General features: G+C 43.8%; 1 protein-coding gene across 1 annotated transcript in view; it reads left to right on the forward strand.

Moving 5' to 3' along the window:
- WWC3 (WWC family member 3) overlaps positions 1 to 25,978 on the forward strand; it is a 127,270-nt gene that overhangs the window by 35,018 nt on the left and 66,274 nt on the right. Inside the window, exons 2-5 of the mRNA XM_064277955.1 lie at positions 3,673 to 3,782; positions 7,488 to 7,691; positions 16,578 to 16,654; positions 18,449 to 18,528. Of these exons, the coding sequence (XP_064134025.1) occupies positions 3,673 to 3,782; positions 7,488 to 7,691; positions 16,578 to 16,654; positions 18,449 to 18,528 (471 nt within the window). The remainder of the gene's footprint in view (positions 1 to 3,672; positions 3,783 to 7,487; positions 7,692 to 16,577; positions 16,655 to 18,448; positions 18,529 to 25,978) is intronic.

Consider the following 25,978-nt stretch of genomic DNA (forward strand, 5'->3'; position numbering starts at 1 on the left):
CTGGACTACAACTCACCTCATTTGCATCGTCTATTGACCAATCCCTGAAAGGTACATACGAATTACAGGGTAGGTTGCAGCGCAGGACCAGATAAAAAATATCAAACCAAGTTGTTTACACCTTACCCAGGAAATATCAATCAACCTGGACAAAGGTATTAAACCCGAGGTTAGGGGGAAAAAGATCTCAAGCTGCTTTTCCAAAGAACCAAGGGAAAGGGCCACTTAAAGGAACTCATTTCACCATAGACATACCTGAATTCATAGCGTTATACTTTCACCCATGAAGAAATATTCCTTGAAATATACACCATTGTTGTTGAGTCAATTCCTACTCATAGCAACCCTATAGGACAGAGTAGAACTGCCCGTAGGATTTCCGAGGCTGTAATCTTTTCGAAGCAGACTACCACATCTTTCTCCTGTGGAGTGGCTGGTGGTTTTGAACCACCAACCTTTTGGTAGGCAGCCGAGTGCTTAACCACTGTACCACCAGGGCTCCTTGAAATATATACTACTACGGGCAGTCCCTGGGTTATGAATGAGATCCGTTCCTAAATCTGTCTTTAAGTTGAATTTGTAGGTAAATCAGAACAGGTACCAAAACCAAACCCAGTGCCGTCGAGTCGGTTCTGACTCATAGCGACCCTATAGGACAGAGTAGAACTGCCCCATAGAGTTTCCAAGGAGCGCCTGGCGGATTCCAACTGCCGACCCTTATGGTTAGCAGCCGTAGCACTTAACCACTACGCCACCAGGGTTTCCAGAACAGGTACATACGGTTCTTATTTAGCCTCAGTTAGTTAAATGTTTGTCTTAGTATATAGTATATATTTTACCTTTCTATGCCTATGAAACGCTTAAGAAATACTTCCAAATCGCACAGTGTTTTCATGAGTATTGCAAAGTAGTACATGTGTTCGTTATTACGAACCGTTGTATCTAACTCAAATTTTAAACGTATAGGCTTTATGGCAGTCTGTTCTTAAGCACGAATTGTCCATAAATCAGACGTTCGTAACCCAGGGACTGCCATGTGCTTAAAAAGGAGTCCCTGGGTGGCGCAAACGGTTACGTGTTAGACTACTAGCTGGTTAAGCACTTGACTACTAGGCAAAAGGTTGGTGGTTCTAACCTCCCCAGAGGTGTCTTGGAAGACAGGCCTGGTGATCTGCTTCTGAAAAGTCAGCCTTGAGAACCCTGTGGAGCAGTTCTACTCTGCACACACGGGGTCACCATGAGTCGGAATCACCTTAACAGCAACTAACAACAAAAACAACTTAAAATTCCCTTACAAGTTGACCATCTGAAAGGGAGGTAGAAGTGAGGGTAGGACATTACCGAATATGCCTATCATGGAGAACTCGGTTATTATAAGCCTGGTAGAAATCTGTGCAAGAAGAATTAAGATTTACCTTCAAGTGGTTATTATTATTGTTGTTAGGTGCCATTGAGTCGGTTCCAACTCAGGGACCCAGTGTATGACAGAAACGCTGCCCAATCCTGTGCCATCCTTAGAATCGTTGCTGGGTTTGAGGCCGTCGTTGTAGCCACTGTGTCAGTCCATCTCGTTGTAGTGGTAGCTGTGCCAATTCACCATCTCACATTTTATGTGTGAATTGGGCTTTTCTTTAACTGACAATTTTGGAAAAGTTGCTTTCCAGAAAAGAGTCAATGCAAATTTTACGTTTGAGAAATTGCACAATAAGATGGCCTTGGAATTCATGTTATTGCTTTTATTTCAGATGGCACCTTCTGTGCCAGTTTCTCGGGTACCCTGGCTTGTGCCTTTTTTCACCAAATAGACAAGGACTTGGAGGAGTCTTTTTGAATTGTCTTCTCTACTCCTTAGAGTTGGATGTGGAGATGGCAACTTACTCTTCACTTGCTGATGGACGGATTGATTGAGGCTAAATAAAAAAAAACCCAAACCCATTGCCGTCGAGTCGATTCCGATTCATAGCAACCCTATAGGACAGAGTAGAACTGCCCCATAGGGTTTCCAAGGAGCAGCTGGTAGATTCGAACTGCTGACCTTTTGGTTAGTGGCCAAACACTTAACCACGACACCACAGGGCTCTTGATTGAGTCTAGAGACGTTAATCTCCTTTAATTTTACTCCAAGTACTGTATTGAGCCTTCGGAGTCCCTGAGTGGTGTAAATGGTTACCATGCTTGGTGCATTTTTCGCTAGGCTTATATGCATGAACCTAGAAGCAGAAATGTAGTCAAGACTCAGTGTAGGTTAAAGTAGGATTGTTTTTGCTGTGGTTTGGTGCCCATTCAGGACCTTGCTCATGCAAACACCCTGCCATTATTTGCTTGAGTTGGAACCCTGTCACTGTCACATCATTCCTGCATGTGATCGTGCAGATTGGGACAGGTAGCATGCGTGTTGTAGGCAAATCTTGTGATACCATGGTTTTTTGAGTGCATCGTGTTTGGGAGAATGTCTGTGGTGTGTTTGAATTCACCTTCCATATCTTTGTTTTTATATTGACTCTTAACTTGGGAAAAATGTTTAAAATAAAGGCACATTAATATCAGTGTCTTTCTGATGGTGTTTTATCAACTTCTAAATGTCCTTTGAAGAGAGCCCTATTATAGACCCAGTTTGGGGAATTCACATATTCAAAATTCATATGGGTCTCATGGGTTTTGGCTGCGATCCTGGTGTCTCACTTTCTTGGGGTCGGGAACTTGAACAGGACAGGAGTCCTAATTGGATGTGGGAGAGTTGGGTTAGTGAAATTTAGGTTATAGGATTCCCATGCATACCAGTCAGTGTGTTATTATAGAGGCCGGCAAATAGATAGCTGCCTACTTGCAGACAATTCTAGGTGTGTCCGGCTTTCTACAACAGCTGTGTGCCTAAAACTGTCTTGTCAATCAACATGACCCCGGGGGAGGGGGGCGGAGCAGGAGTCTCTACTTAAAAAAATCCATTTGAAAATCCCTGACTCCATCCCTTGCCTCAATCTAAGACTTCCAGAATCAGATTTGAGAGAGGTGTGGAGACAACATGCTTTCGTTGCTTGCTTTTCCCTAGAACACCGAAAGAAAGGACCATTTGAAAGTTTTGATCTGGACTGTATAAAGAATACAGAAAGTATTTAGTAGGCATCGTATTGTGTTGTTACCTTGCTTCACTTTTGTATTTGGCCAGTGGTTAATGTTTAATTCATTAAATTATGATCAGTAGCAGATGTAAATCTTGCAAATGCCTTTTATATAGATTGAAGCTGGTGTTCATGTGTAATGTGTGGAAATTGAAAGCTAGGGGGAGGGCGTCTGTGTCTCAGGTAAGAGAACAAAACGCAGCTCCTCTCCTATTGTTCTGGACGAGCTACATTCCATTGCCCCACAGTCATTAAACAGACTATTTGGAAGAAGACGCTTGTTTTACCTGTTTTGTTAGTAACTGTCAGTACCCATTTTCACTGATATTTAAAGTTGCACTTTGGGATATTAATGCTTTTCCATGTGAAGGTACTAATATGCTTATTGATTATTGTTTGAGCAAAGCCTGTGAAGTAATTTTCCAACTAAATGGAGCAAAAGCAGTCAATTGGATACTCTAATATATAATTTTGTATTAAAACCGAATTCTGAAGTCCATTTGGCAAATTTATGTGACATCGACCTGACCTTCAAATTTGTTTTCATTTGCAGGATAACAAAGCCATTGACCTTTGCCGATTGTGTTGGGGACGAACTTCCTTTAGGATGGGAAACCGTATATGACAAACAAATTGGAATTTATTACATGGACCACATAAATAGTGAGTAAAAAAAAAATAGAGAGTAGAGTGCCGTATTTTCGTTATTATATGTGAACAGATTTTCATGTTAGATCTCAAAGATTCTAAAAAGTTTTTGCAGTGCTAAACAATTGTTACTGCCTGATGAAGTATTAGACTGGCCTTTAGAAATGTAATCTGAAGTTTTCATGAGCTGAGTTCTTTAGAAAGTGAAGCAGTTATGTAGATGCACCTTGCTTGTGTTTTGCTGAGGTCTGCATGTAATATGTTTTATAGAGGGTTTTAATATCTAATATAAGGAATAAATTTCCCAAGCAGCCTGGGAACAGAAGTACACGTCATCATGAGAAGCTTGTTTATTGCAAAATGGAACTTAAAAGTTCTTGAAACAATAAATGCCCAATGACTTCCTTAACTTCGTTTTGTCTTATACATTTAATTTTAACTTTAATGCCTGATACCTTTTTGATCTTTGTGAAAGGAATAAATGGTTTAAATACCACAGCTAAAATAATGGGTCTTTGACCATGCCAGTCTCTTTGTGGAACTGTCTAGAACAGTGGTTCTCAACTGGGGGTGATTTTGCTCCCCCCAGGAGGTCATTTGACAATGTGTGGAGGCATTTTCGGTTGTCTAGGGGTGTGGGACACTACTGGCATCTAGTGGGCAGAGGCCAGGGATGCTGCTAAACACCCTACAATGCCCAGGACAGCCCCCACAGCAAAGAATGACCTTGCATCAAATGCCAATAGTGTCAAGGGTGAGAGCCTGCTCCCAGAGTCTCCATTTCATTCTAGATCAGTTCTCCACTCCTCACACGTGGCCTTCTGCCTTCCTTGGTCCCGGGTACAAGCTGGGGATCCATTTCTCTCTCAGATTCACACTTTGTCACACTCTCCTGTTTGTATTCTAGTCCCCCTCAGTGTTTCTGTCATTGTCATTTTTATTACCGGGACTGCTGCCTGTGAGATAAAGACATGAAGCTTGGCTTCCCCTTGGCTGAGTTCTTTTCTTCAGTTTATTGAGTGCGGGGAGGCTGGAGGGCCCTGAAGATAGATCGTGCCCTCCATGTGAGTGACTTAGGAAGAAGAGCTCTCCTTACTCTGGGCTCGCGGCCTCTCTTTTCCCCTTAGTGTGATCCACCCCAGGTTGGTGTCTTCAGGGCCGATTCCTGCGTGGCTGCCAACCTCCCGAGTTCAGTGTGTGGAAACCTGAATTGGGAGTCCTTTTCCTGTCCCTGTTCTCAGGGCAGGGGAGTGACTGATACATGACATTCAGCTTGCGCTCAATTACAGTTGTCATTTAAAGACTATGCAGTGGTGACTGGAGATGGGGATAAGTGGTGTCCCAGCCTGTAGCTCTCCCAGGTGGCAAGAGGGTTTCTAGATGGTTTTACTACTCCCTGAACAGGGCGAGGTGCTTGACAGAAAAGAAGTTGAGAGACTCCAGCTGAGGGCCAGCCCTCCCGTGGCCCCCCAGCTGACGTGGCTGCCGCCATGTGTGTGAGTGTGAGTCAGGCTGTCTGGGCTTGGCACTCCGCTAGCTGCTTCACCCGTGGGGCTGCCCCGTGGGGCTGCTACAGATCAGCCTTGGTACACTGCAGTGTGGCTTCATCAGCAGGCTCCACCCTTCCCGACCTGGTGCCATGTCTCCCAGCAGCGTAGGCATTTGCTTTACGCAATCCTTCTAGACAAGCTTGCCTGCCACTGTCGAGGCCCAGGACCGTGCAGGCTCTCCTGACCCAAACCCGATGTGCTCATTCTTCAATATCCCTCTTCTCCCGGTTTCCCTTGCTCACTCCCTGCTCACCCCCTGAGTCACAGCAAGCATGGGTGGAACGCCTCTCATTGCCTGCCACTCAGTTTAGGCCCTGAGGATACAGGGACTGAAACCCAGCCTCCGCCCTCATGGAGATGCCACTCTAGATGGGGCCAGGAATCCTAATGTTGAATCATCACCAGGGACTGGCTTCTGCCACTGTGAGTGTAATGGAAGGACCCAGCCTTGAGGGTGGAAGTCTGCAGTCGTACCACCTCATCCCAGAAAGTAAATTAGTGGTTACCAGGGGCTGGAGGGAGAAGGAATAGGGGAGTTGTGCTTAAGGGGTAAGATTTTCTGCTTGGGGTGATGAACAAGGTTTGGAAATAGATAGTGGTAATGGTTGTACAACGTGGTGAATGCAGTTAATGTCCCTGTATTGTACAGTTAAAAGTGGGTACAATGGCAAATTTTATGTTACACAGTAAAACCTGTGAAAGCCAGAACCTGTGTAAGGCAGAAAGCTGTCAGAGAAGGAAAACCCAAATATTTTCTACTAATAGAGAGTGACAGAAAATCGGTAAGCTGTACCCTGTCAAAGGCGAAAAACTGGCAAGACCTGGAAAAACAAGGCAATCCCATCGAGTTCCTGCTTTCACAGGTTTCACTGTATATATTTTAGCTCAATAAATTAAAAAAAAAAAAAAAGAGATGCCTTCACAATGAGTCTTGAAAGATGCAAAGATTTCCTGGTGGGCAGAAGGGGACAGAGCAGCGTAGATGAATCAACCAGGCATGTTCAGGGACTTAGGAAATGTTCAGTCTGTTTAGAGGATGACAGTGGGGAAAAGGACAGAAAATCGAGATGAAGCTGGCAAGTCAGTTTGGGGATTCTGTGTCATGCTAAGGCGATTGGACTTTGTGCTTTAAGAATTTCAAGCAGACTTAGGAAGGGAAGTTTAGTGAGTTCCCTGAGGGTGGACTGTGGTGGAAGAGGCAGAAAGCCTGTTTATTCCTGAAAGGAGAGCATCAGGTCCTGATTAAACTAAGGAGAGATGGAGAGAAGGGTAGGTAGTTCATCATTATCATACCAAGGGACAGGAATCACCAATTCTTGATGACCCATAGAATATTCCGGGTGAAGGAAAGGAGCAGGAGTTATTGGAGGATGAGTCCCAGTTGGTTCCCAGGTTGGGAAGGTGGGTAGATCCAGGTGATGCTGAAGGAGAAGTAGATGTTTGTTATTGTTGTGGTTGGTTGACTTTGTTTTGTTTTTGGTAGTGGAAGGGCAAAGGATAAGAATGAGCTCTGCTTTGCACTAATAACTCAGAATTACTTTGGGTCCATCCAGATGGAACTGTGTCTAGGAAGCAGTCGGAAATAAAAATTGGAATTCAGGAGAGAGGTTGGAGCAAAAGATAGGCATGAGCCCTTAAGAGAGCCACTGGAGTAAGAAAGAAGAGCGGAAGAAGGGAATTTATGGGTAGGAGGAGACAAGGAAGTCAGCGAAGAGTGAGAAAATGCTGCTTGGTCTCTCATGGAGATGAAAGAACAGGAGAGCAAGCCAAGTCAAGTGGCAGTAGAGTTTATAGCTTCCTGCATGAAGGAAGTCCATAAGAAGAAGGTTGTAAATATCTATTAGTTTGACAGTTACGAGCTCATTTGGGCTCATCTACTCCAACGTTTATTTATACTGTGGTCATTATCTGTGGGAAATTGTCTTGTATTGTCTTCCCCACTCCAATGGACTATTTCGTATCTGCCTTGTTGAGTTTTCTTCTTGACTCAACTGTGGATATATAGATAGAAGGTGTTCCACACTTTACAAAGGTTCATTATGTAGAATCTTGCAGAATGCACATCCTGGTAGTTAAATTTCATATTGACTAGTAGCATAACTACATGGCTGTTTGTCAGCCTAAAGATTTTTCTTGTAAGCCACTTGTGTTCTTACCCTTTGGATTTCAGAGCTCACTCAGATTGAGGATCCCCGAGAACAGTGGAGACGAGAGCAAGAACGGATGTTGAAGGAATATTTAATTGTAGCCCAGGAGGCTCTCAATGCCAAGAAAGAAATATACCAGATTAAGCAGCAACGGTTTGAGCTGGCCCAGGAGGAGTACCAGCAGCTGCACAAGATGTGTGAGGATGACTGCCGCTCGTACGCCAGCTGTGAGTTGACCTGTCCCCTGCAATTAACACTCATGACCTTATGAGCCATCTCTCTGCTAGGTTACCTGTAAACTCCAAAGTTCACTTGGGCAAGACGGTTTCATATTGAGTCTAATTGCATGCTTTTAGGTAATCACTACTGTGCCCTGGAATCAGATGGTCATCTGGTAGCCATTCAGTTAGCAAACATTTGGCAAGTACTCGGCTGCTAACCAAAAGGTTGGTAGTTCAAACGGGAGAAAGATGTGGCAGTCTGCTTCTATAAAGATTACAGCCTTGGAAACCTTATGGGGCAGTTCTGCTCTGTCCTCTAGGGTCACTGTGAGTTGGTATCAACTGGACCGCAACAGGTTTTGGTTTTTTTGGTGCCCAGGTGCTGAGATGTGGTGACCAAGAAAGGAAAGGCCCCTGGCCTCCTGGAGCTTATATTCAGATGGGGAGACAGAAAATAAACAAGTTCGAGGTGGTGATGTGCAACAGCCTGGGGTCTCATGAGTGTCAGTGTTGAGGAGCCTGTTGCTGGGAGATGGCTGCAGCTCATCCTGCCTGTCTGGGGTGATTCCTTGGAAAATCCATGCAATGGTCTCTTTAATCCTGGATAGAAAGATTGAGGAGCCTTCTAGTGTGTCAAGCACCTGTCTCTTCCTAGAGTCCTTTATCACGCGTTAGGAGGAGGAGCTCGGGGTAACTCAGAGAATTGGGAGGATCTTTTTCTGCCCAGAAGTAAGATGGACACACACTGATGTCCTCAAAAGGAACCCTTCTTTCATTTAGGAGGCTGCACAGGGTGGGCTCCCATTTCATTAGTTCTCAGCAGCTGCTTAGGGCTGGGAGGCAGTTTATTTGGTTACTGACACAGTTGGTCCCTACTTGAGCCAGTCCATGCTGGCAGAGTTGGCGCACCTAACAGCCCGTCACAGGGTGCATGGCCATAACTGTCCTGGAGACTAGTCAGCTTGTGGAGAATGTATGAAGTTGGTATACTAAGTTCTGTTGAATAAAAACCCAAGTCTGTTTGAGACATGAAGGAACTCACCTGTTGACTTGGCAATCCTAACATGCCCATCAGGTTTCATTGCTCAATCTGCTAGAAGACTCTGTAGATACCATCACTGTTTCCTCTTGTGAAGGTAGCCTTGGAGGCCAGTTTGGGCCTGCTTGTTTTCATGAAAGGGCTGGAGAGGCCAGTGAATCTTGCTGGGGGCCTATCAGCTGATCAGGGAAAAGACTATGAATGGAATCCCAGAGTTAATCCAAGTGGTTTATCAAGCTGTTCCTATCCCTGGGGTTTCAACTGAACTCTTTCAATTCACCATTTAACCTGAACTACGAATTAAAAAAAAAAAAAAGCCTACTACACGACTCAAATGAATTATTTCTTGCCATGAGATAAAATTAAAGACGGGGATCCTGTTGGCTTGAATCATTGTCATCTAACAGATGTCTCATCAGCCAGGGCATAGGTGCTGGGCCCTCGTAGGAGCAGTGGTAGCAGTATCCATAGCACACCTGTCATCCAGCCAGCCACACAGGTCTCATGCAGCCCAGAGCTCTCTCGCTGTTAGTCATCTCAGGCAGGGAGGCGTCCCTTTCCAGATGCTGGGAACAGAATACAATTTGGACTTATTTCATATTACTCTTCTTCATTGATAATGACTCCAAGTGAAAGGAGCCCATATTCAACGAGCTAGGTATTTTATATGCGTTGTTAGGATTGCAACATTATGAAGTACGTGCTGTTACCTTCACTGTACACATGAGAAATTGAATATCAGAGAGGCCAAATGACTTCTTCAAGGTTAAAAAAACAAAAATGGTTGCCATTGTGTTGATTCTGACCCCATGTATTTCAGAATAGAACTGTGTTCCATAGGGCTTTCAGTGACCGAGTTTTCAGAAGTAGATCACCAAGCCTTTCCTCTGAGGTGCCTCTGGATGGATTTGAACCGCCAATTCTTTGGTTAATAGCTGAGCGCTTAACTGTTTGCACCACCCAGGAACTCCTCTTCAAGGTTACATACCCAGTAAATGGCAGAACTTGGATTTGAATCTAGATCTAGTTGTGGTTTTAGCCTTCAGTGGAGGAGGCTGCTTAGAAAAGCTGATTGTGTTTTTGGAACACTTTGTCACCTGATTTTCAAATTACCTGGAAGTAAAGACCAGTTATAAATTGGCAAGTAGTCTGCCATATTTTGTAATATGAATAGTGCCAAGTGGACGGCAGAACACTTACTACTTCTTGAGGTTTCTTGTGGCCCAGGACAGGATTAATTACCATTTATTTTTGACCAATATTTGTTTTGTGCCTGGTATCGGCCTAAGGAGCCCTGGTGGTAACAATGATTAAAGCTCTCGACTGTTAACCAGGAGGTTGGCGGTTCGAACCCATCAGGCCCTCCGTGGGAGAAAGATGTGGCAGTCTGTTTCTGTAAAGATTTACAGCCTTGGAAACCCTGTGGGGTAGTTCTGCTCTGTCCTGTAGGGTTGCTATGAATCAGAATCGACTTGATGCAATGGGTTGGGTATTGGTATATACTAAATACTGGGGACACGATTTATCCCCAATGGTAGGGAAAAATGAGGTAATGCTGGTGAACAGAGGAATTAACTAGAACACACATTTCATTTTCTTTTTCTTTTTTTAGTATTTTATTTTATTTTTGGTAAATATATATACAGCAAAACCCACACCCATTCAACAGTTTCTAGATACAATGACCAGTGACATAGGTTACATTCTTCACATTGTGTCAACATTCTTATTATTTCTGTTCTAGTAGTTTCACTTCCATTGACTTAAACTTCCTGCCTCCACCCCCCCGCCCCATCTATGTTTTAAAATAGCTGTTGTCCCTTTGATCTTACATAATTTTTTTTTTTAAAGAACGTAATACTCAAGGGTGACAATCTTTACTTTTTGAGCTAAACTGTTACTTAGTTTAAAGGTGACTGACTTCAGGGAATAATTTCAAGTTATGGCTTGAAGAGTAACTCAGAGTAATAGTCTCGGGACTCCTCCAGCCTCAATATGTCCAGTAAGTCTGGATTCTTGAAGAATTTGAAGTTCTGTGGAACAGCCATTTCTAATGTTGGAGCAGAAGGGTGTGAGGAAGGAGGGAGGAAGGCAACTGCGTTTTACCAACATCCTTCACAGATTCCCCCCCTCCGCCCCCAGCTATGTCAGCAAACTATGGGCCAAATCTTGTCTACCACTATTGTTTGTAAATAAAGCTTTTTTGGAACACAGCCACGCTCATTCATTGACCTGTTGTCTGTGGTAGCTACCCCACGGAGGTAGCAGTCAGTAAATCAAATGATGTAGTACATTGGGCAGATTTGCTGCAAAAGACCTCCTTAAAGTGTTAAAAAGCAAAGATGTCATTTTGAGGACTAAGGTGTACCTGACCCAAGCCATAGTATTTTCCGTAGCCTCATGTGCCTGTCAAAGCTGAACAACGAGTAAGGAAAACCAAAGAAGAATTGATGCCTTTGAATTATGGTGTTGGTGAAGAATATTGAATATAACATGGACCACCAGAAGAACAAACAAATCTGTCTTGTAAGAAGTACAGCCAGAACGCTCCTTGGAAGTGAAGATGGTGAGATTTTGCCTCATGTACTTTGGACATGTTATCAGGAGGAACCAGTCTCTGGAGAAGGACATCATGCTTGGTAAAGTAGAGGGTCAGTGAAAGAGAGGAAGGCCTTCAATGAGATGGATTGACACAGTGGCTGCAATGATGGGCTCCAGCGTAGCAACAATTGTGAGGATGGCACAGGACCAGGCAGTGTTTTGTTCTGTTGTACATAGGGTTGCTGTGAGTCGGAACTGACTAGACAGTACCTAACAACAACATGGCAGCTATAATGACAGAGTTCAGGAGTTGAGTCAGAGACCTTATGGCCCACAAAGGCTAAAATATTTACTCTCTGGCCCTTTACTGAAAAAGTTTGCTTACCCCTGGCCTACACCGGCATCTTGACCCGCAGTTGTCAACCTTTGCTGCAGTTAGAATTTCCTAAAGGCTTTAAAAAATACAGCTGCCCAGGCCCCATCCCAAGAGATTTCGACTTAATTGATCTTGGTTGGGTCTAAGCATGGTACTTTTTTTTTTTTTTTTTAAAGCTTTCCAGGTGCTTCTCAGGGTTGAGATCCACCAGTCTAGGTTGACTGTTAATGTTCCTTCTAGCAGCAGAAATATGACTTTGTTTGTTACCGTGGTTCCTAGGAGCTACCAAGAGCCTGTACCACAAGTCTACACTAAAAGTCTCCTTGGGTGGCTGGGAGTCTGCCTTATCCCTGGTGAGAAAGTGCTGACCTGCCCTGAATTCTCATCTTAGGTGGTGATGAAGTTCTGCCTTATCAGTCTTCAGTGTTGCCAGTGTTCTTTCTGAAGCTACAAGCCCATCCCACCAAGACTATCTTCCACTGGTTCTTTGTTAAAGGGTTTCTCATCTGCTCTCTGGGTTAGGTTAACGGCCACAGTTTGGATATTCAGCTTTTGTTTGCATTGACCCAGCATGTTGGAGCAAGTAGGAGAAAAATAGATCATGCTGCATTTTTCATGCGTAATAGCTGGCAACCCTTACTGTTGCACATGTTTACCAAGAGATAATCCCCTAGTCTGTTCTAGAGAGAGAGTTCTTGGTTAGGGTTTGGTGGCATCTTGCATTACTTCTGTAGAACACCTGCGAGTGGGCTTATTTGGTTCTTTTGAGCCTTTGCTCAAAGCCTATGCCTTTAAAAAAGAAGTGTCACCCCCTCCTTTGTTAGCCTCAGACTCCTTACATTTGTACCTTTGTCCCTGCTTTGATAATTAGTACCTGTTAGCGGGGAACCTGTCAGGGCTTGCTGTACTTTCTCCCAGAATCCTCTCTCCTCCCTTGAGCAACCCCTATAGTGCTGGTCCCTGAGGCACACACCTGGTCCTGCGGGCCCAGCCGCCGGAGAGGCCATTCTTGGAGGACTGCTGGTTTTTTAAAGCAGGTCATCTCCTGGGATGCCCTCGGGTACCCGCAGCACAGAGGAGGCGTGTGTGTCAGAGGGAGAGGGAGAGAGGGGAAGAGAGAGATGTATGCACGCATTTTTCCCTTTCAGTGACTGGTAAAATAGAAACCCAAGATAAGTGCTGGGGTTTCCAGCATTTTGAATGCTGAATAAATAGGCCAAGTACACCTACTCGGAGATGGGCATTGGGGAGCTGGACGGACATTCCTCCTCGTGTTGGAAAGCCTAGTCCGATGAAAGGATATTGAGGGGGCTGACCCCCAGGAGCCTGAGTTCTGGGCATAGTCCCTCTGTGACTGATGGTGTAGTGACTTCAAGTCACTACAAAACTCAGTCTTTTAATTCATAAAATGGGAAAATACAATCTTTGCTCCTCTTTCACCAAGACTTTTTCTATTTTATGAGAATAGATAAGTGTGAAAGACATCCTGTAATAGCAAGGTATAGTATTTTACAATGTTATCATCCAGCTAAGCTGTAACTTTGTTATTATATCTTCCAAAACAATATACGCCTGAGCAGATTCCTTAGGCTATTTGATAGCTCCACTCACTGAACTCTTAAAGAGAGAAGAAAGCTTCAGAGGCAAAAGTCTGGTCTCTATCGTAAACCAGAGACTGAAGACATGCCTTAACAGAGAAAGTGATTTCTTTTTATAAATATTGTGGAGTGTATGCTGTTAAAAATGGGATCCAGAGTCCCTGAGCTATTCCTTAGACTCCATAAAATGTTACGTTAGTCTTACTGGCAGATAGAAAGAATTGAGAGTTTGTATTTTTAAATGGAATTATAATGTTGAAAGCTATGCCATTGTTCACAAATATCCTTAGCATTTGAAGGTTAAATATATTCACTGTCTTAGGTATTTGAATTCCCTCCCCACCCACAAGTCCTGGAATTTTATAGTTTTGGGAACTGTACCAAAGATAACTTGAATGGTATCAGTACAAGTAAAACCCATTCTGTCGTTTAGGATGGTTTCAGCTGTAGCAGAAGAGATTGAGCCCTACTGACCCAGATAATAAGGAATCCACTGTCACATAACAAAAGCCTCTGGAGGGAGGGTGGGTTTTCCTATTAGTGGATTCAGTGGCTTAGTGATACCAGTGGCTTATCAGACTCCTCTTCTAGACTGGGGTATACTCTGGGTCTCCTGGGGGAGAGGTGGACACTGGGCAATATCAGGATTCTCTTAGGAAGGAGAAATGGGGGAAAGTTTGCTGTGTAGATGACCACAGTATCTACTACACCTCTCGAGTGCATTTTAAGTCTCTGTTAACATTCCCTGTGAAATTGCACAGACAGAAAGAGTTTTGTTGTAAGAATTTCAGATAATTGTTATTAATGTTTAACATTGCCATTAACCTTGTTGAAATTTGGGGTTACTTTCTATCCTTAATGGGAAAGAGCCGTTTTCTTCTTCAGCTGCAAGTTGACAGGTTTACACATATGCAAGCAACATGCAGGAGTTTAATGTGGAGGTTTGTTTAAATGATTTCCTTTTTTAAAGGGCGTTGTGTGAGGTGTTGCTTTTGTTACTGATCTTGATAAATGGAAGCAAAGAGTCTGGCAAGGTGGAAGTCGTAGGATTTGAAAGTAGACATTCTGGTCTAAGAAAAAATTCTATTTTAAAAAATTTTACCCCATGCCTTTGAGAGATCACAGTTCTAAATATAAGAAACTTTGAGATAAAGTTGGCAAATATTTAGTTCCTCCAGATAGTTCTTTCTAATAGATTCTGTTGCTTGCAATTCTGAATAATGGGGGCTTAAATAACGAAATGTTTCATAGAAGAGTTTTTAAAATAGGAGGCATCCAAACCAGTCAAATTAACTTTGGATTCGGTTCTAACTGAGGCTGTTAAATAATGCTGCTATGTAAGTGACTTGATGGCTCTGTGTATGAGACTCCTTTCCAGTATAAAGTCAGGGAGTGATTTCGAATTGATTTCTGGTTGTTGGCACCTAAGTTATCGGAATGAAAGTCAGCCTTTGGTATGCAGATCAAAGAAGTAAAAGAAAGGAGGCTGGTGCTGCAGATGGGCCTTTTGAGCAGGTGGGTTGTAATGATGAAAGCATCCAGGAGGCAGATCACTCCAGTATGCTGTGATTCCCCAGTGAAGAAGGAGCCCTCCACCAGCCAAGACAGACAAAGCAAGCCAAGCTGCTGCCCTACAAAAGCTGATGGTTGCAGAAGTGGAAGGAGACAGCAATATCAAGGAAAAAAACAAGGCAGAGAGACGAATGAGGTGATAGAAACTAGGAACAGCCACTAGCTGGCCCAGCTGCTGTAACATCGGAAAAGGATCGCAGCTCTTCTGGACGGACAGAAGCGTGTGAACAGCTCTGTGTGTTTGTTGCACCCTTAAAAAATGCTGTGTCTGTCAAAAGGGTTTCAGTCCTGGTCGCTACACTGTGATGTGCTTTAGCTAGACATCCATCAAAAACAAGCCATTAGAACCAGATTTTGCATGCTACAGTTCAATTTGCGTGGAGAAAACAACTTGAGGGGAATAGCTTGTTCTCAAGCCTGCCAGATATGGACACGTTACTGTCAAGTTGTCTTTTTTTATTTTATAAAATTTTAATTTATTTTCTTATTCCAAAAATGGTTCATGTGGAGACTTTGTTGTTGTTGTTAGGTGCCTGTCTTAGTCACCTAGAGCTGCTGTAACAGAAATTCCACAAGTGAATGGCTTTAACAAAGAGAAATTTATTTTCTCACAGTCTAGTAGTTTTTTTTTTAGTAGGCTAGAAGTCCAAATTCCGGGCATCAGCTCCAGGCGAAGGCTTTCTTTCTCTCTGTGGGCTCTGAAGGAAGATCCTTGTCATCAATCTTCCTCCTGGATTAGGAGCTTTTCCGAGTAGGAACCCTGGGTCCAAAGGACATGCTCTGCTCCAGGCACTGCTTTCTTGGTAGTATGAGGTGCCCCCTCTCTGCTTGCTTCCCTTTCCTTTTATCTCTTGTAAGATAACAGGTGGTGCAGGCCACACTCCAGGGAAACCCCCTTTAGATTGGATCAGGGATGTGACCTTAGTAAGGGTGTTACAATCCCACCCTAATCCTCTTTAACATAAAAATATAATCACAAAATGGAGGACAACCACACAACACTGGGAATCATGGCCTAACCAAGTTGACACATATTTTGGGGGACACAATCCAATCCATGACAATGCTGTCGAGTCGATTCCGACTCATAGCAACTCTGTGTACAACAGAACAAAACACTGCTGGGCCCTGCACCATCTCACAATCGTTTTTATGTTTGAGTCTGTTGTTATAGCCACTGTGTCAGTCTGTCTCATTGAGGGTCTTCCTCTTTTTCGCATACTTTACCAAGCATGATGTCCTGCTCCAGGGACTGGTTCTTCCTGATAACATGTCCGAAGTTCTTGTGTATATGTGATTTTTAAACCTAGTAGTTATGTAGTAAGGAGCCCTGGTGGCACAATGAGTAAGCACTCGGCTGCTAACCGAAAGGTCAGCAGTTCAAACCCACCTACCGGTTCTGTGGGAGAAAGACCTGGTGATCTGCTTCCGTAAAGATTGAAGCCTTGGAAACCTCATGGGGCAGGTCTGCTCTGTCATGTAGGGTTACTATGAATCAGAGTTGACTCAGTGGCACACAACAACTGTTGTACAACAGAAATAAACAGAGTTTTGATTTACCTATAGCCATATATTTTATTATGCAAAAATCAGCCATCAGAAAAATTTCAGGTTGTGAAATGTTAATTCTTTAGGAACCAGTGCTAGCTTGTAAGCCTGAGACTTAGAATTAATATTTTAATATGGTGACTCTGAAGTTCCTGTCTGTATGCATTTCTTTATTTTAAAGGATCCCTTATAAAATCAAATATTTCCCTTCTGTTTAGCCTTCTCTGGATATTCAGCAAATACAAAGTATGACCCACACCAAATTAAAGCAGAAATCGCAAGTCGTCGGGATAGGGTGAGTAAAACAAGTGTTTTCACAACAAGAAGTACCATGCGTATTTTATGTAGCATCATCTCTCATGGTTCATTTAGTGGTGGCTAGTTTTTTTTTTTTTTAGTTTAGTGTTCACTTAGTGTGTTTTAGATTAAATAGATTATTATTACATTTTGTTTTAGTCTCTACTTTTTTTCCAATAGGAGGGAAAAAGTTTCATTTTAAAACCTTAGTTCATATAACAAAAAATAAGCTTGGTTCCTCAGAGTGTTTAGAGGGGCTAGACTCACTCCTGTTCGGGGAGATTTGGTGATATCAAGGCCTGATCTCAGAAGGCTGCATTCTTTTTTTGTGTGTGCGTGTGAAAATACACACAGCAAAACCGGCTCCCATTCTACAGTTTTTAGACATAATGATCAGTGACATTGGTTACATTCTTCACATTGTGTCAACATCTCATTATTTCTGTTCTAGTTGTTTTGCTTCCATTTACCTAATCTCCCTGCCCCCCGGCCTTCTCATTTATGCTTTAAAATAGCTGTTGACCCCTTGGTCTTATACATTTTTTGAATGCAATACTCAAGGGTGGCAATCTCTATTCTTTGGGCTAAACTGTTACTTAGTTTAAAGGTGACTTCAGGGGATAGTTTCAGTTTAAGGTTTGAAGAGCAACTCAGGGCCATACTCTCAGGGACTCCTCCAGCCTCAGTAGGTCTAGTAAGTTTAGATTCTTTAAGAATTTGAAGTTTCTGGCCCACATTTTTTTACCATTTTTATTAGTATTCCTCTATTGTGTCCCTGATCAGGACATGCGGTAGTGGCAGCCAGACACCATCTTCTGGTTTCAGGGTGGAGAAAGCAGTGGTTCATGTAGACAGTTAGTCTTATAGTCCAGTTCCTACTCTGATTCTTGGGTTTCCTTCTTTCACTTTTGTGCCAGATGAATAAAGACCAAGAATTATATCTTACGTGGCCTCTTGTAAGCTTTTAAGACCCCAGACACTACTTCCCATACTGGGAGGTAGAACATAGATTTCAAGAAAAATATTATGCTAGCTGACTGGATTGTCCCACAAGACCACCACCCTAAGAGAGGGCTGCATTCTTGTATTACCAGAATGCCAACCTTGATCTTTGGCAGCCTTAGCATCTGCCATTCCTCCCGTGGCTGATGTATTCTTTGAGGGATTGTTCCTGCAAAGGCTTTGACTAGAAGGGTTTGAATTCCTTGTATGTCACCTTGGTCAATCCCAAAGTGTCTTGGACAGGGGACAGTTTGCACAGGAGACCCTAAACTGGGGTCTGTCTTTTAATGCACGGGTTCTTAAATTTAACACCTGGGGAGCTTGTCAAAAGTGTAGGCTCTCAGGCCTACGCCTATGAATTAAAATAGGCCTGAGTGGGTCCCAGAATCGGTTTAAATAAACACTCTAGGCAATTGAGTTACAGGTGGTCAGAGATCACACTTCTAGAAACAGTGTTTAATATGTGCTCTCTATGAGTAGTAGTTGAAGTAAAGATGAAAAAAGTATTACAAGTTTGCTAAATGTAATGTGCAAATCAATACCTTGAAAAAGAAAATAGTTGTTAGTTCTCCATTTGGGTAGGAACCTGTCAGTGATCCCGGATTTTTGTATATAAGCAAGGCATTTCTTCTAGATTGGCTGTTTTATGTGCACGTGAATGGAAGTTTGTGGAGAAAATACATGATCCATGAAATTGCAAGTGAGTCAGGAACTTAAATGTGAATGTTAGTAACTAGAAATAATTTTTCACAGCTTGTTTTTGGAAAACAAAATGTAATTTTTTCTTTAGCTTTCCAGATTAAAACGAGAGCTGACCCAGATGAAGCAAGAACTGCAATACAAAGAAAAGGGAGTGGAGACCCTGCAAGAGTGAGTTGCCTGCATCCACAGAAGGGAGAATTTTCCTGTGATTTCATTTTGTGCTGACCTATTTGTTGCCTGGACATGTGTCCTAAAGCTTCATGGGCATTTTGCTTTTATGCTTTGATATATATGCTCATCATTTCCAGCTATCTTGAGGGTAACTTCGGAGGAACCAGCTACTAGATGGTTTGATTAGTCTTTCATCCCTATACCCAGGTCGGACGACCAATTTGCATGTCAGGACCGCCACGGACCTCCACCAGAGTTTCCTCTGGCTTTGCCCTGCCCAGGCATAGTTCACCATCTTTCGGGTCCTAACACGTATGCTCATGCTCTATTTCCCCAGTGCAGTGGACGAGACGGGCTGGTGGTGAGCATTGGCATCGGACCCCTTAACCCAGCGTTTGGGTCATCCCACAGTGCCAGTTCTGCTTACCAAAAGTGGCCTGCTAGGCACTTGCATTCCATGCCCGGCTCCACACCAGCGAGCTGGGCTTCTTACCCATATAAAGTTTGAGAATAGGTTGAGATCGTTTCGGTCCCAAGACCTGTAATCATTTGCTTTACCGGATAAAACTGGGTGTGTTCGACCATGCAAGAGGTCCAGCTTAGAATCTCTATTTTACTTGAAGATACTCAGTTCTTTTAAATCAAGATACTTGGGAAATGAAACCCTTACATATGTTTGCACATTCTTTATAGCTGCACTGTCAACACAAACGTGGCTGTTTAAATTTCTTTTTTTTTTTCGGTTTTGTTCTCTAAAATTTTGATGTCTTAATTAAAATTTAAATTCAATTAAAATTTAAAATTTAGTTCCCAAGTCTCAGTAGCTGTACCTCAAGTACTCAAGTCAGTAGCCACATGTGGTGACTGCGGCGTTTCTCAACCTTGGCACTATTGACATTTTGGGCTGAATAACTCTTGCTGTAGGGGGCCGTCCTGTGTGTTGTAGGATATTATCCACTAGATGCCAGTAACAGTCGCCCTTCACCCTCCGACTTGTGACAGCCTAAAATGTTTGCAGAAAGGGCCAAATGTCCCCAGAGGGCACAGTCATCTCTGGTTTAGAATCCCTGGGCTAGTGGCTCCTGCAGTGGATGGCACAGATCATAGAACATTTCCGTTGTCATGGAAGGTTCTGTTGGACAGTGCTGGGCTATATAGCTCTACCTCCAGTTTACCTATTTATAATTAGGACTTTATCCCTACTAAGAGTTGGGGGCGAATTTCTTGCAATTCATGAGCTGTATACCTCAGCAAATGTAATGAACAAAAGTAAGTATTTTGCAAATGGTGGTATTGTTGATCTGAAGGAATTCATTTTCTTAAGAAAGGGTGTAGCATGCCTGTTGATTGAGAGTCATTCTGTCTCAATTCAGAGCCTCGCTTCACTTCCTGAACTTGGACAATGCTTCACACTTCTTGTGCCTGCTTTTCTCTTCTGTAAATGGTGATTAAAAAAAAAAAAAAAACCCCAAACCAAACCTGTTGCCGTCAAGTCAGTTCCAACTCGTAGTGACCCTACAGGACAGAGTAGAACTGCCCCATAATGTTTCCAAGGCTGTCATCTTTACAGAAGCAGACTGCCACATCTTTTCTCCAGCAGAGCCGCTGGTAGGTTCAAACTGCACCTCCAGCCTTTCGGTTAGCAGCTGAGCACTTAACCACTGCACCACCAGGGCTCCTGTTGGTGGTGATAATTGTACTAAATTGTCTGGAGGGCGGCACCAGTGCCTGGCACACAGTAAGTGGTGGGAGTCAGTATTGTTACTGTTATCCATAAACGGGATGGAATTCTGCTGCTCTGCATTCCGTGGACAGACTCAAGTCACAGTGTGTCAAATGTGACAGCAGTATTGTGCCTTCTAGGGAGGGAATGAGTGCATATGAGTGTTTGACTAGCATTGTCTGGGTTCTGTAACTTTATTCCTTACATGAGAGCAGCCTCCAGACACTGAGGGATGCCCGTCAGGATGTTTCCATGTAAGGTGTGGCAGTGCCATCCTGGGTCCCCTATGCTAACTGGGTGGATAAGAAATAAGCAGAAACAAATCAGTTTGACGGTCCTCAGAAGTGACTAGTACTGACTAGCTGAGTTCGAGGTTTATTTACTGATTTCATTGGGCCCCACCGTAGTGTTCTCTTGTTCACAGGGAGAGTCAGGATTCCACAGTGTCTACAGGTTTTGTTTGTTGTCGTTGTTGGCTGCTATCGAGTCAGCCCCAACTCACGGCAACTCCCTGCAATGAAATGCTCCTCAGTCCTGCACTGTCCCCATGATGAGTTGCAGATCAGACTGCTGTGATCCATAGGGTTTTCATTGGCTGATTTTCAGAAGTAGATTGCCAAGCCTTTCTTCCCAATCCGTCTTGGTCTGGAAGCTTCACTGACACCTGTTCAGCATCATGGCAACAGGCAAGCCCCCACTGACAGATCAGTGGGGGCTGTGCATGAGGCGCACTGGTCAGAAATTGAACCCGAGTCTCTTGCATGAAAGGTGAGAATTCTACCACTGAATCGCTGCTGTCTCACCTGTAGATCGTACATAATTTTAGTGCCAGGCATCCCATGTGCTAGAGGTTGCAGCTAATTTAATCCTTGCTCACAGAAGTGCTCAGGAAGTGGATCAGGGTTTAGGGTGGTTTAGGAGCAGTCTAAGGCTGCACAGGACCCCATGCCACAGAGGGGAGCCAAGCCTGGTGCCTTTCGCTTCTAGAGATGGGTCTTGTCATGGGCTTGTGGGGTTAGTGGCTGCTCCTTTGCTTAGGGGCCATCATTCTCTCTCCATTGTCCTCATTTGAAGACAAAGGTGGTATTCCCAAGTCAGTTTCAGACTGATGTAGAAAAGAAACTGCAGAGTGCTCAGATGACTCAGAAAGCCTCTTTCCCCATGGAATGGCCAGGAAGGCATTCGTCTCTTTTAGTTGCAATAGTGTCAAGGATGGGAAGGGCAGCCGCCCTGCTCCAGGGTAATGAAGTGGGAAGCAGAAGCTAGTGCTGGGCGAGTGTGAAGTTTACACTGGCAGCCAGAGCGGAGTGTGGGTTGTGCTCCTGGCAAAGCAAGGGGCTAGTGCTCTTGGTCTTCTTTTGCTACTTTCATTAGCAAGATCCCACGTTTGGGAGCAGTGACTGTGAATTTGGCCCTTTCCAAGGGGAGTATCCTCCTGCCTGCTGGAGCTCATGGAGCAGCCTCCCCTGAGAAGGGCACGGGGTAAGGTTCTGGACCTGGCCTTGGTCCTGAGGGACCCACACCCAGCAGTACGAACCCTATGGGGCATGGAGGTTTTCCAGACTGAGCAGACGCCAGACCGTTGCTTAATCTACACATTGCCTTGGTTCCATTGAAAGTTGTATTTTCTCTCCATCAAACATTGCATTTTCCCTGTGCGTGGTTGCTTTATTCTGTTATGCAACCTCACAGGAAGGAGAGAACACACACTGACACGCTGCTCTTAAAATTCTTTAAAAGTGAAAAATAATCTGTTAACCTTCCTTTGAGTTACACAGGCAATGAGACTAAAATTATTTTTCTGGTGTCGAAGATAGGACTTTTACATTTGGACCTAATGATGCAAATTTAGATTATTGAGAATTTTTAAAAATAGGTTTTAGGCATTGAAAATGTGATCCCCCCCCCCACCCTGCCCCGCAGTCCTACCATAAAATCCTGACTAGAAGCACATAATAGATGAGCTCTTGGACATCAGCGGACTTCTCTGATTTTATTATGAACATCAATTTAAGGCAAAGGCCCAGATTTTCCTCTAGAAATTTTTCTGCTGTTCTTGCTTCCCAGAATATCCAGTGTATTTTTTCCCAGAGCACCTCACCAGGAGTTTGGCTGCTTATAACGTTTTAAGCTCAACTTGTTTATCTTGGTGAGCTTTCCTGGCTAGCAAGGGATCCCTCATTCTGCTTGGGTCCAAGTGAGGAAAAAAGAACCTTTTGTATTTTTTTTTTAAATCTGTATATGTTATGAATTTTTATAGAGGAGAGCTGGTCATGGACACATATTCTGGATTATGATAGAATATGCACACGCATGCATGTCTGTAGCTAAACTTCAAATTTCACTGTAAAATATATATGTAATGAAAAATTGCCATCTAAACCTTTGTAAATGTTTTTGTTAATATTTTTCCATTTTAACCATTTTTAAATGTATACAGTTCAGTGACATTCATTACATTCATCATGTTGTACAACCATCACCGCTATCCATTTCCAAAAGTTTTCCATCATCCAAACAGAAACCTCCCCGTTTCCCTGGCCCCCAGGCCCTGGTGACCACCAACCTACTTTGGTCTCTTTGCATTTGCCTGTTCTAGATCCTTCATATAAGTGGGATCATACCACATTTGCCCTTTCGTGTCTGAGTGATTTCACTCTCTAGCTAAACTTTTAATTATGGGAAGTGTCAAACTTATATGAAGGCAGAGAGAATAGTATAATGAAAGCCTCGTGTACCCTTCACTTCACTTCAACGATGAACAACATGTGGCCTGTCTAGTTTTGTCTCTCAACCCTCCCAACACCCATGTTCCCACTGCCTTATTTTGAAGCAAATCCCAGAGTGATTGTTAATTCAGAAACATATCTCCTAAAATTATGGACTCTTTTCAAAGCCGTAACGGTAATACCCTTCCCATGCTTGCCAGCCAGCCGGCCGGTCCCTTCCGACTCACGGCAGCCCCATGCGTGTCAGAACTGTGCTCCGTGGGGTCTCCAGTGGCTGCTTTTTCATAAGTAGATCACCAGACCTTTGTTTTGAGGCGCCTCTGGATGAGCTGGAAACCCCAGCCTTTTGGTGAGCAACCAGGCGTGTTACTGGTTGCACCCCCCAGGGACTCCAGCATACTCCACAGTAAGTCCTTAATATCCTCATCTCCCCGGGGAATTTTCACATTTTCTAGGTTTGTTTGAATCAAGATTCAAATGCAAATGTATACATTGCAGTTGGTTGATATGTCTTTCCATATGCACTTTTCCATCCTTTTTTGTTTTTAACTCAATTTGTTGAGGAAACTAATTTGCTTTTTCTGTAGAATTTTCCAGGAGCCCTGGCAGCGCAGTGGTTCAGTGCTTGGCTGCTAATCAAAAGGTTGGCAGTTGGAACACAAAAGCTGCTCCATGGGAGAAAGATGTGACAGTCTGCTTCCATAAAGATTGTAGCCTTAGAAACCCTATGGGGAAGTTCAGCTCTGTCCTACAGGGTCACTGTGACTTGGAATCCACTCAACGGCAACGGGGTTGGTTTTGGGGTTTGGTAGGATTTCCCTCATGGTGGATTTTGCTGCTTGAATCTGCCTGGTACCATTTAACATGTTCCCCTGTCTCCTGTTATTTATGCAAACTGGAGTGATTAGTTCCAGAGGCTTGATCTGATTCAAGCTTGGTTTTTTTTTCCCCTTGGCAAGAATATTTTACAGGTGGGAGTGTGTTACTTCCATCAGGAGGACGTTACTGTTCGGTTATTTCTTTTGTGATGAGAATCTTCTCAGGGACTTCCAGCACTGTCAGCCTGATGCATCTATTTATAACTTTTCCCATTAGTGGTTCACCTAAGGTTTTGCATGCGTATCTTTCAGGATAAGCTTCTGAAAGTGGGATTGCCAGATTAAAAGGGCAAATGCATTTGTGGTATTGTTAGATAGTATCAGATTTCCCCCTGTGGGGGTATTATCAAAGTTCTCCAGAAAAATGGGAGAGAAAGAGATAGACCAAAAAACCAAACCTGCTGCTGTCAAGTTGATTCTGACTCATAGTGACCCTATAGGACAGAGTAGCACTGCCACATAGGGTTTCCAAGGAGCGGCTGGTGGACTTGAACTGCTGACCTTTTGGTTAGCAGCCTTAACGTTTAACCGCTGCACCACCAGGTCTTCAGATAAATAGATATTGATTTTAAGGAACTGACTCCTGTGGTTGTGGGGGCTGGCAAGTCTAAAATTTATACGACAGGCAACAGGCTGGAAACTCAGGTAAGATTTCTCTGTTATCGTCTTGAGCCAGAATGCTTCTCCTTTGGGAAGCCTCAGCTTTTGCTCTTAAGGCCTTCAAATGATTGGAGGAGGCCCATCTACATTATCAGGGGTAGTCTACTTAACTTAAAGTCAACTGATTGTAGATGTTAACCACAGCTACAAAATACCTTCACAGTAACATCTAGACTAGTCTTTGACCAAGCAGCTGGTCACCACAACCCAGCCAAGCTGACAGATAAAGTTCACCATCACAAGGGTTGACATTTTTCATTCCTACCACCGAAAGAAGAGTGTTTCCATTTCCCCAGCTTTGCCAACAGAGTGTGTTGTCAAGCTGTTGAGTTTTGGACAGTCTGTAGAGGAGAAGTAGTATCTCAGGGTAGTTTTGATTTGCGTTTCTCTTGCTGCCCTTTATAAAAGTTCTCAGGATGTGTGTGTGTGTGTGTGTGTGTGTGTATATATGCTTTATGAATACTTGATGAAACTGTTTTTGAAAACACAACAAGGAGCGACACAATGAATAATGAAAGTCTTCAGAAAAATTGGACTATTCTTTGCCAGTGGAATATCTACTGGACTCTCCTGACCCAAAGTTTTGGAAGCTTGTTTTGTAAAATTATTTTAATGTAACTTGTTACTTGTAGCCAGAGGCAAAGGAGGAAGAATCAGAACAATGATGTACGCAAATGGGTGATCCATGAGGCGCACCAATTGGGTGCGAGGAGACTTTCCTCTCTAGTTCTCACCTCTTGATCTAGAATGTACCTGGCTTTAGATTCTGAGTTGTCCTGCAGTCAGGAAGTTCCTTTGACATTGGCGAACCCTGAGTTCCCCAGGCTCACCTGACGCTGAAGCCCTTCTTCGCCACGTGCCTACGACGTCCGTGAGCACCCGCAGTTGCAGCGGTGGAAGACCTTCTAGGCAAACACCGCCCTGCCCCCCTTTTTCCCTCATACGTCGTCCAGGGTGTGATGTCTCTGCACCTGCAACCTGATCCCTTCGCGCAGCTTCCACCGCGACTGCTGTTCTCACGTGGTAGCCACAGGGTTGCTTTGAAAATATATCCTCTGCTGTGCGCCTATGGCTCTCTCTCTCACACAGAAAAAAATCCAGACTCAGGCTGACTGGGCTCCCAGTCCCAACCTCATCTCCCACTGGTTTCCCCCTCACTCACCCACGCCAACCCCATTGGCCTCCCTGCTGGCTGCCCATCGCACCCGGCACCTTCCTGCCTTTCGCATGGGTACTTGTAGTTTCCTGTGCCCGCAATGTTCTTTCCCCCAAATTCCTGCACGCCTGTTCCCTCCCTTCCCGTAGGTCTCTGGTCAGATGACATCTTGCCAAGATTCTTGCTTAACCACCCTATCTAAAGAAGCCCTCTTTATCGTACTCTGCCCCCTACTCCATTTTCCTTAAAACATCTATCCCATCGGACCTAATAGATTATTATTGTTTTTTTAGAACAGTTT

This window comes from Loxodonta africana, chromosome X (assembly GCF_030014295.1).
Source record: "Loxodonta africana isolate mLoxAfr1 chromosome X, mLoxAfr1.hap2, whole genome shotgun sequence".
Lineage (NCBI taxonomy): Eukaryota > Metazoa > Chordata > Mammalia > Proboscidea > Elephantidae > Loxodonta > Loxodonta africana.